Raw genomic sequence first — 12182 nt, forward strand, 5'->3', positions numbered from 1 at the left:
GCCCCTCTAGCTAGGACATATCTGAGCGTATGTGTGGTGATGTTGAGATCTTCTCTGAATCTTTGGAGGAGACAACAATGAGAGCTCCAGTTTCTCTAGCTAAGGATAAAAATCTAAGCATAGTCTGTGATGTTTCTGAGATCTTTTATAAACTTTAGAGGAGACAAATGTAAGCGATCCAGTCTCTATCTAAGAAAAATCTGAGCACAGTGTGAGATGTTGAGTGTGTTATAGTTTTTGCCTCAGAAAAGAAGTATTAGAAGCTTAAGCAAAAGTCTCCATTTCATTTCATTTTATTTATTTTTCTTTCCTCTGGGTAGAAGAGGTTCAAACTTCAGGATCAGTCCTGATGTGCCTCAGAAGTACTGCCTCACAGTACTGCATTCACATGACTTAATTCCATGAACCGGGGTTATATGCATAACTACCTACTATTAACTACTAAATTTGATTTTTCAGTCTTGTCACTACATGCCCATGCTTAGAGTGCATACCCTTACACAAAAATACTTCACACATAGATTTTTTAACATCTTTATTTTTTTCTCCTTATTTTGTACTTTGTCATTCAATTCTGTGCTATATTGAACATTTCACCTCATTCTTGATTTCTGGATAAAACAACCTCAGAATTGCAAACACCACAATCTGACACAAAGCAGTCATGTGGATGCCACAATTTACACTGAGCATTCAGTTCACTTAAATTGAATGTTAGGTGGAAGACAAGTACATTGACACTACTGTTAAGTTAAAAATAAATACTTTCAAAAACAACAACAACAAAAAAAGATTACAAATCCCACAGGGATATATCATAACTTTTTTCATCCTACACAAAATTGTACATTTTAAAAAATGTTTTCATCTAATATTCATCCGAGAATTTCAGAAATACAAAATGGTTTTTTTAACACAACCATAATGGTACATCAAAATGTTAAATATTGTACAAAAGTTTTTCTTCTAAAGCACTAATCAAAATCCATTAACAAACAAGGTGTTGTAACTACTATAAATGCAAGGGAGTGTAGCTGGATGTACCTGTCAGCAGCATGTGACAGTATGTGGTCCTGAGAGCAAGGCCTTGATTTTATGTGTCTCTAATCTGACCATCAACTATGCAGCCCCTTTTCCAGGATGACCATGGGCTGCATATCTTGAAGTTGCTTCATTAGAAGTTCGGAACAAGTGGATAGGTTTTCATACATAACAATTTTAACATTCTTCACAGTCTCTATCTTTAGTGGATTTCTGAAATTAATGCATTGGACTTGATCTCTCTCTTGAATGATTGGCTGAAGTGTTCGCTGTCGTTTTGATGGATTGGACTGAGTGTCTTCACTGAACTTCAGGACAGATGTCTCAAACTCTGAAGGCTTATAAAGTTCTAGTGCAACGTCTTTCTCTACTTGGTTCCCTTGAGAGCTAGATGAGTTCAAAATGGATCCTGAGACTTTCAGCATACATTTAACATGCTCCCCATTGCAGTTACGAAGACTTTGCTTTCTTTCTACACAGATTTTGTTTCTACATTCTGACTTTCGTGGACGACCTCTTTTCCGTTTGATTTCCGGCATGGTTGTGGCAGTGAAACTTTCATTCAAAAGAACCTCAGCTGCAGGATCTGGGCCTAAATCTTGAGGACTAACGTTTAAATTTTCTGTTTGAACTTCATCAACAACTGTTTGCTCAATCTCATTTTTTGAGGTACTATCTGCTTTGGGCATCTCACTGCTTTTCATGCAAAATATGAACTGGCTTTTTTGATCCTCAATGTATTGTTCTGTGAGGCCATGAGTGGTGTAATGTTTCAATATACTCAGCTCATCACTCATTACTGAATCACAACTCTTAATCATACATGGGTACTGTAGAGGAAGTCTTTGATTGCAGATGGCAGATGCTTCATCACTAGACTTAAGTGCAGGCTTTTCTAAAGTCATCCGAAGGTTTTGGGCCTTGTCCTCTCTCTTTTTTGAATTCTTCCTCTTCGTTTTAATATTGTTATTTGCAATATTCTCTTTTCCATTGTTAGAACTTGCACTTAACTTCTTTGCCTGAACATCATTCCCAATTCCATTTTTTTGTTTCTCTTTCATAGTTTCAAAAGTAGCATCATGTTTCTTCATAAGATGTCGAAGAAGGTTTGACTTGGTTGTATAGACCCTATCACAACCTTCAAACTGACATCTGAATGTGAGGTCCACACTCTCAAAGTCCCCATCTGCTGAAACCTTTATTGCTTTGTGATCATTTTTGATGTGATCAATGTATTTTAAATGACATGTAAAGTGAGCAGAACATTTTGACTGGTCACACTGAAATGTGCCTACCTCAACACCGGATAACAATGCACTTGCCTTTTCCAATGTGCATCTGTGGAGCAAAAGATAGTGTTTCAATAAACTGGTAACTTTCGACACTACTTTTGAGCATTGTTTGACTTGGCATCTGTATTCATGCACTTGGACAAGTCCATCAGGTTCTTTAGCACTGTTTTTTTCATTACGTTCTGACTGATGCATAGCCCTATAATGGAGGATAAGATTTTGTTGGATTGAAAAGGCAGCCACACATCCTTCATGCACGCATCGATATGGCCGGTACATACATTGCGCATCACTTGAATCTCCAGAATCAATGGTGCCAATTGGCATTGTAGTGTTCTCTTGAATATCAACCATCACATCTGAATTCATTTCAATTTGTCTGTTAGATTGTGGAGTTGCATTTTCTGTCCTTTCATCTGGAGCATTCACTGTGTCAAGGAGATGGGGACTTCCACCACTCAGCTCTTGCATCGCAAATATCCCTGATTCATTTAATTCACTGACATGATTCTCTGAAATCAGAGAGGGGTCTTTCTGCGGTGTTACACATGTAGCTGAAAGTCCTTCAAGATTTACTTTTTCCATTGATGCTTCCACAATTCTGCTTTCACAAGTCTCAGTGCAGGAATCTTTAAGGGACTTTTTCGTTGGGCGTTTCTTTTTTCTTTTGGTAACAATGTTGCCTTTTCCTTCAACATTTGAATCAACAGATGCAACCGTCAAATTTGGACTGATTTGGTGTTGAACCTGCTTTAATAGGGAGTCATTTCTCTGGTCGGTGATGAGGCTAGAATGCACATTTTCTGACTTTGATGTAGATTTTTTGATCTTTCTATAACCAAGACCGATTTTCAAGTGAGACATTTCTTCTTTTGAAAAATGGTGAACATTTTTGTAGTGGATTTTAAGGCCTGTGGTTCTGGTAAATGCCTTTGAACATAAATGACATTTGTATGGTGCTAATTTGTCAGGGTTTTTCTTAATTTCATTTATCCTGTCCTCACTGTAATCATGTAGACGGCTAAAATGTTTAAATAAAGCTTCTTTTGTCATTGCTCCATAAACACAGCCTTCTTCAGAGCATCTAAAGGGCTTTAAAACACTTTTCTGCTCGTTTTGTACAGGAACTTCAATTGTGTGAGACTGATCATCTCTAGTCACAGCTTTAGAGCTTTGATCATGCAGGTTAGTGTTCTCAGATTTGATCTCACAATTGTCTCGACTGATTATATCAACCAAATCAAGACGTTGTAATGCCCTTTCAATTTCCACGATTTTGCCATCTTCACCAGTATTTGAAGGGATGATTTTAGCTTCAGGTTTGATTTCTATGACAGTGTTTGATTCAGGTGGATGGAAGAAACTGTCATTTCTAGCCATTTCAGAGGGGACTTGAGAGGATATATTAATGTTTGGGATGTTATCTGTGCCACTATGCAGGCTTGTTAAAGTGTTACTGTTAAAGGTATTTGATTCTGATGGTGCATAGATGCAGGGTTTGTGAGTGTGCTCAAGTATGTCATTCATGGGGAGAGGCATTTGTGCCGCTGAAATATCAGGATCATTCAGAAAATCAAGAAATGATGCTGGTAAGTCAGCAGTAAGGTCGATTTCATCTACAGGTTTGCACTGGGAACGTTTTGATAAATGACCTCCAAGTGACTTTGTGCTTGAAAACTCTCTGTAGCACCTGCAACAAATTACTTTCCCATCCTGTATAATGGCAGGCCATTTTGCTCTCTTAGATGATTTAATTTTTTTGGATTTCCTTGTTTCACCAGAACCTGAAATATTCTGATCATCTGAAGGGATTCCTTCTGTTCCTTCCTGTGACAATTCATGATTACAAAAATCATCTGGACTTTTCTCACCCGTCAGGGAGACAGCACTAAAGAAATCTTCTGATGATTCCTTAAAATGAGGGGTTAAAAGATTCAACATAGGTTTGATATCTGATGAAGGTAATACATCAGTACTAGCAGTGCTGATTTCTTTGTTTGAATTTCCCAATGGCACCACTGAAATAGGATCTACCTCTGAAGCAAAAGTTGAAAAATATAGGCTGCCATTCTGCCCGGACAAAGTGCTGATGGAAATATCACTGGGATGATTTTGTCCAATCTGACTGAATCCAGGATTAACGCTCGACTCAACGTGTGACAAGTCACAAGTCTGTTCACTGTTAAGGGCATGTAGTACTCTAAGAGAACTTGACACATATTTTGAGGCTTCGTTCATCACACTTGAGGGTGTGTGGACATTCCCAGAAAGGGGGATGATGTCATCATAAGATGAGGCAGAAGCATAATCTAAGACTGTGTCAGATTGGTATGATGGGTTTGTGAGCTGGTTGTCAGATAAAATTGTTGAGCGGTAGGGATGTACAGAAAAATCTGAATCCAAATTCTCCACTGAAGGTGTTGTCCATGTCTGAGTTACTGGTAATTGCATCAGATCTGTCTGGTTTGGTGATGCTGCACTTTGAGTGTTTTCAATCTGAGGGCAAAACTTGGCACTTATGGACGGCATACTATCATGATTGGAGAAAACAGAGGAAGGTCTTTCAATCACAGAGTCAAGAAATGTAGTATGTTCAGTTTGTCTGGAACGGCTTGTCCATTTCACCTTCTGAGAACTAGTGGTTGTGCTCTCAGATGATGACTTTTTTGCAGCAATTTCTGCAATCCTTTTGTACTTCTTAGACAACTTCCACTCCTCAAAAGCCTCAGAATGAACATTTTTGACATGTCTCGACAAACTTTTTGAGGTGCTGTATTTCCGTGTGCAGGTTTCAAATGGACACACATGAGTCAGACCTTCTTCTCTGTCGGCTTTTGTCACAGAGAGAGATGACTTCAACGTGGAAGGCTTATGCTGACTCAACGTGGAAGGCTTATGCTGACTCAACATGGAAGGCTTATGCTGACTCAACGTGGAAGGCTTAAGCTGACTCAACGTGGAAGGATTAAGCTGACTCAACGTGGAAGGCTTAAGCTGACTCAATGTGGAAGGCTTAAGCTGACTCAACGTGGAAGGCTTATGCTGAATCAATGTAGAAGGCTTAAGTTGACTCAATGTAGCAGGCTTGAGCTGATTTAATTTGAAAGAAAACAATTTCTTATCTTTCAAGAGTGTTTGAGTTTCACTGTCAGCATTCCTTAGAGCATCTATATATATTGGATCATTGCACTTGACGGGAATAGGCTTCAGTTTTACATAGCAAGATTCAAAATGTAATTGCTTCGTATTCTCAAGACAATGAGGTGTCTCCGATCCATCAGGCTGAACAGCATTAGTTTGGGGATCATTTTTGCTTACTGTCAACTGAGCTGTGCATGATACAAGATGCTCAGGCTGTTCTCTGGAGTCTAGAGTAATGTCTGCTATGCTTTCAATGGTACATTTCCTTTCTAATGGGGTAAACTCTTGAGAAACCTCTTTAATTTGGCTTGGAGGCAGCTCTAAGGCAGGAAAAGTCGGAGTTAGTACTTCAAGTTGAGATGGTGAGTCCCCATCAACAGCAGAGTGCCCCTTCTTCTTTACATGTCCTTTCTGATGCAGATCTAGGTCAGACAAGGTGTAAAACACCTTGTCACAGTTATGACTTTTGCAGGGGAACGTCATGTAGTGTTGTGCTTCATGATCATACAGCAAATAAGTCTCATTGAATATTCTCTCACAGTTTGGATATGCACACTGTGCCTGAAATTCAGCATGTACTTTTCTGTGTATCAGAAGCTCGGCATGAGAGGAAAAGCTGCAATTACATCCAAGCTGAATGCAAAAATACGGCTTCTCGCCACAATGCATCTGTAAGTGATCATTAAGATGGGTCACATTTACAAACTGACGGTGACAATACTGGCACACAGCCTTCTGGCTTTGTATTTCTAGGAACTGTATTGCTTCCTGCTCATTTTTGTGGGCTTTAACATGAGCAACCAAATTCCTGAAGTACTTGAAAACTTTTTGACAACTTGTAACAGGGCATGAACAATATTCAGCGTTGCTAACATCACGAATAGGGTTGCCCTGTTTGGGGGATGACAATTTAATTTTACTTTTCACATTTTTGCTGGGACTTTCTTTTGAAGCATGTAAACTGTTATTGCAGATTGTCCCTTGGCTAGCTGTCACAGCAGTTTTGCTGTTGTGCTCTTCTTTTGTCAAGGTACTGCTGGGTGCTGTTAACTTGGTGTCAAAACTGGTACGTTTCTTGCTCACACCCATAGCAGCAAGGCGTTCTTTACATGACTGTTTCACATGTGATGCCACATGAGGCTCTAGAACTACCCTAGTTTCAAACGTTTTAGCACATATTGGGCAACGGAAAATCCCATCTTGAACATGCTTCAATGCATGCTTCACAATTCTGTGTCCAAGGAACTCTTTATCACACAAAACACAATACTGCATATAAGCTTGCCAATTGCGAAATCGAGCAGAAACAAATCCCATCTCTCTCATCTTCTTCATTTCCCTTTTCTTCTTTCTTTCTGTTTCAACTTCACTCAGTTCGTAAGTAGTACTATTGGTAAAATGTAGATGTTGAAAATATTTTTCATCATGGTCATGGGCTTCATTGTCTTCACTGTCAGTACATTTGTCAGTAGACAATATAGCGGTTGCTTCTTGACCCATCAAAGCAAGGCATTGACGTTTTAGGGTTTTCCAGTCCCAGAACTCCGGATCAAAAGGCCACTTCGTCTTTAAGGCCAACAACAGGTCACAGCGTAGTGAGTTCAGAATTGGTGGATCCTCTTGCTCAAGCTTTTGGTCAGGCTCATTAAAGAGAGTCTCAACAGCATAGTAAGAGTCCAATGATGGATTTATCAGGAATTCAGTGAGTTGACAAGCCCGTTTTACTTCCAAGTCTAAAGGCAGCAAACAAGAGATTGTTTTGCAGATAGTGATATTACAGCCCTCGTTATCATGAACTCCCATTTTTAGTGCTTGAACGCACATCTCGATGCACACTGAAAGTCCATTTTTCTCAATCTGAGAAAGAAAAAAAAAGTAATTGTCAGTGCCATTGCCTTGTTTTTTTGTTAAAGATTGATATAAAAACAAAAACTCTTCTAACCTCAGCCTGAATGACTTTGATGAGGAGCAGAATATGGTACACACTCACAGAGAGGCATGCTAACAGTCTGCATTGCTCCAAAAAGGCCTGTTTTGATTCGAGCCGTATTAGAAGTTTACTCCAAAACAGTGTCAGCTCCCTGTAGAACAAAGTACGATATATGTAATCACTAAAACATATTTAATGATTAACGTGTCTTAAAAATGCAAAGTAGGGCAGTATGGTGAGTACAATGATAATCACAATTATTTCATTTGTTTAATAATTATTACACAATTCATTATTTCATAATTTTTATGCACACTCATGAAAACTTCTGTTATAATCAATAAAGCAGTCTACAACGGCCTTTTATAAATCTTTAATTCACAATGGCCCTCATTTATCAATCTTGCGTAGAAACGGGTGTATATGTTGGTGTAAGATTATGCTTACACTCCTCTCACCGCCTGATTTATGAAGCTGTGCGTACCTCTGCAATCCAGGTGTACGCAATACCTGCCCTTGATAAATGCGGCGGCTGAAAACGATCGTCATTAGAATAACACACCCCTATATATTCAAGTCTCCGCCTCCCCCACGCCCGCATTTTACGCCATGGACAAACAGAAGACGGCAAAGAAGCGAAACTTCTCCGACGTGGAGATCGGGCGCGTCTCAGTCATCTCACTAGTCCACTAGTCAGGGCACGGATTAGGGCATAAGTCAATGGGTTGACTCCCGGATCAGTGCTCTGACTAGTGAACTAGTGAGATGATTGAGACTAGCCCATCGAGACCATCACCAGGGAAGTGAAAAAAAAAAAAACCCGAAAATTGTTTTATTTGAGAGTTTAAAGAGTGGGAATAAAGGCACCTACAAAAACAAAATATGGACCCAAATAACGAGTACTGTTAATAGTGTGGGGGTTGAGAAGCGCACTCCAGCAGTTTAAATAGCTGTTCGATGATAAATTACCATCACAATGCATTATTTTACAGTACGTTTTGAAACAATTAGCATTTAATTTCGTATCACGGCACATGTATTGGGGTGTACAATAGTGATGATGATGTGATGTGGAGTACCATTCATTCACATTAATAATTACATGACAATTAGTATGATTCTTATTCTTATTATTCTTATTCTTAACGACGCTTGTTATTTAGAAGAAGAATGTCGTTATTATTGATTTTAATATTATTTAAAAGAAGAAGGTCATTTTTATTATTTTGTCAGTCTGAATTATTTTAGTCCCAGTCCGTGCGCAGCTGCCGGGCCAGGCGGGGCTGAAACGTCAGATAAAGCGCACAGGCTCGCGACTGGAGGAATACATATGCCTACAAATCAAACGCTTTGGTAAAGTTACACAAATTAAACATTGACGTTCATGTTGCACAAAAATAAACACTGAATGTTGTTGGTGTGGTTTTTAACAGTGGGTCATATAGCATATCTTGTCAGTGCGTTTTGTGGTGTTAGGAATTGCTTTTCTGCGCATTTCCCCACTAACTCAAACGTGCGTACACCACCTCCTGAGCTGGCGTAGGATTTGAGCGTGCCGTACGCCAACGTCCATATTGATAAATCTCAAAGTCAACGTGGGTTTGGGTGTACGCAAGGTGTACGCTGGAAATTTGGTGTACGCACTTTTGATAAATGAGGGCCACTGTGTCTATGCCTTGTTGATTATAACGAGACATTTGCAAGAGTATACACAGTCATCCAGACAGTAATAAACAATGATGATCAGTGGTTTTCTTCTGTGCCAGTGAATGCAAAACACTTCTTGTCGAGTGTCAGGTAATGCTGCAGGTGCGTGCATAATTATTATGCATTCAAGTCGATAGGTATCAGAAGGGTTACAGTTCTGGAAAATAGTGATACTGGTAAGGTTTTGGCATTTTGGTGGTTTTGCACTTAATTATTTACCTTAATTCTTAAAGCATTTTGCAGTTAATGTGTCTTTTCATTTTTACCATCTTAGCAACCCTGCTGACCCAGCGAGCATTTAATTGTCCGATGGTCATGCCTTAACTAAGTAGTGTTTTGTATGTAGAAAACATGTGTAAATTATGTAGTGTTGCATCCTTCTCATGGCTATTTCATAATTGTTGACTTTTTAGTGTAAGTTATATATTCAATTGGCCTGGTTTTGCACATCTTTATGGGAAAGTCACAAATACAAACCACTATGATGCATCGAAATAAAACACCAAAACCTAAATTAGTTTCCATTAGCTAAAAAATTTAAAATGAAAATAAAGGTTATTTATTTATAAATTACTTAATCTAATTTAATTATCAAACACTCAAATAAAAACCGTGTTATATACAAACATTTAAGTTGCACATTAGGCAGCTAACAGGTTAAGCAAACATATAGTGAATGTGTAATATACACCATATTAAACATTCACTATATTTTTTAATATATTTATTCAAATGCAAATTAAAATTGAAAGCTTAAAGTTGTTCACGCACTTAATGAAAACAGCTTAAACAAAAATATTGATCTTGGGATTTAAGAATTATCAATATGAAGATCAAATAAAATCACACTAGTGTCCATATTGTCAACCCAGCTGATATGTTTACCTGTTGTGGCTTATCCATGTTGTGCACAAGAAATAGACACTGATACAGTCCAAATGCACCATTGCAGCAGCGTTAATCACTGTTTCATTCAATGATTGGAAAAAAATATATGATCAGATTATTGACTTGCCTAATACTTATGCACGCACTCAATTGTATATATATATAAAACCCCTCACACAATGGAAACGGAACTGAATGCAAAGCTGAAATAGCGTTTTGTGAATTGCAGCAGGCAAAACACAATTATTTTTACATTATTTATGAAGCCATTGTGCACAGTAATTAAAAAATAAAGGTGAAGCATGTACGATTTTTCATGTTAAAATACATTCTTTTATCCCAGTTTATTCATTGACTACTATTATTGTGCCAAAAGTGTACCATCAGAACATTGACAAGCAACAATTGGCACTTCAATACCATAGAGCATTATCATGCACTCGTTCAGAAAGACTAAGTTTATAATTAGAGACAATGGTTGTTGCCCGTTGATCACGCCTCTTGTGGTCTGATTGGTTGAAGGACTCTCCAATTGCATACAGTCATTTAAAAAATGCTTGTTTATCATGCCTCTTGTGCAGTAGAAAATACATAGCAGTATCCCCAGACCTATGTTCAACCTTAAATTGAGCTTGGTCTGGTGATAGCCAGACAAGATTATTATGGCATATTTATCTAAATCTGTTCTGTTTTTCTAACTCTTGTAAAGTGTAATGATTAGTGATCAACCGATATTGTTTTTTTTTTAATAACCGATACAGATATCGATTATCTGCATGTTTATGTTCTGATAACCGATATATATATATATATATATATATATATATATATATATATATAATTGATATTTATTTATTGTGTTATTTCTGTTTTTTTTTTTTTTTTTTTTTTTTTACAATAATAGGAACAGCACTGAACTGAACAACTGAACTGGCAGCCTGTTTTAATTTTTTATTAGTTTTAGTCACGTTCATACTCCTTTTAGTCTAGTCATGTTTTAGTCGACAAAAACTGATGACATTTTAGTCTAGTCAATGAAAATTTTATTTTAGTCTCTTTTTAGTAATGCAATTCTGTTTAAGCCAGTCAATATAGTATAAGTACCTAGTAGTATAGACAAAATGAAAATCTTTTTTTTATCCAAACAATTCAAACAAGGTTATCTTTTTTTTGATACCTTTATAGGCTCAAGAATACATCCATTCCAGACACAGAAGATGGTCTGATTTGAATTTACAACATATTTATTTTACCAACCAAACATGTTAGAAGTACACACACATACATTTAAATAAAATAAATAAAAACATTAGATGTCTCTTAAGGTTCGTGGTGTTTTTTTCCTTTGATTGTGTGGCCACATTTCTCCCCATATTTTTCCACAACAAATAGTTATTATTTGACCCTCAAAGATTTGAACGGTTATGAATCAGCATATTGCTTCATGATTCGAATCGCGTGTCAAACTGCCATACTGCTGAAATCACGTGACATTGGCGATCCGAATCTTTTGAGGATTGAAAACAAACCCGGAAGAGAAGACAATGCTGAATAAAGTTGTAGTTTTTGGTATTTTTGATGCTTCAAAAGATTCTAAATAACTGATATGGACACATATGGACTACTTTGATGTTTTTATTACCTTTCTGGACATGGACAGTATAGCTGTGCATACACTTGCATACGATCTCGGATAAAATATCTTACGGGTGTGGAACGACATTAGGGTGAGTCATTAATGACATAAATTTCATTTTTGGGTGAACTAACCTTTTAATGCATTAAATAATGAGAACTTATTGTAATGTGTTACCTGTTGTTCTTTATAGCCTAATTCTTTTGCACTTTAATCTGTTTGAAAATTTTACTTTTATATATTTTTGGTGCATTGGATTTTTGTATTTAAACATTCAGAGTTATTTTTGTTATTACAAAAAGAGTTCTTAAACCTGTTATACTATAGCCCTAATTGGACGGTAATTGTTTCTAGTGAGGTTGTGCGTATTGAACACCGTATTGTTGCATTTCCCTGTAATTTGGATGCATTTTAAAGATCTAGCCTTCACGTTTATTACTGAAATGTTGCAAAGTATTTACAAGTATAAGATTTAATCACCGCTCATAAGATGTGAAAAAAAAGGATAGAAATGTAAACATTAGAAATAAACCTTTATTACGGCAGT

The 12182-nt window shown here is 37.3% G+C and overlaps 1 protein-coding gene across 1 annotated transcript in view; it reads right to left on the bottom strand.

Moving 5' to 3' along the window:
• Positions 1 to 518: 518 nt before the first annotated feature.
• znf292a (zinc finger protein 292a) overlaps positions 519 to 12182 on the bottom strand; it is a 30327-nt gene continuing 18663 nt past the window's right edge. The window contains exons 7-8 of the mRNA XM_067456003.1: positions 7417 to 7555; positions 519 to 7331 (exon numbers count right to left, since the gene is read on the bottom strand). Coding sequence (XP_067312104.1) covers positions 1116 to 7331; positions 7417 to 7555 — 6355 coding nt within the window. The 3' untranslated portion in view covers positions 519 to 1115. The remainder of the gene's footprint in view (positions 7332 to 7416; positions 7556 to 12182) is intronic.

Source organism: Pseudorasbora parva, chromosome 10 (assembly GCF_024679245.1).
Source record: "Pseudorasbora parva isolate DD20220531a chromosome 10, ASM2467924v1, whole genome shotgun sequence".
NCBI classification, from domain to species: Eukaryota; Metazoa; Chordata; class Actinopteri; order Cypriniformes; family Gobionidae; genus Pseudorasbora; species Pseudorasbora parva.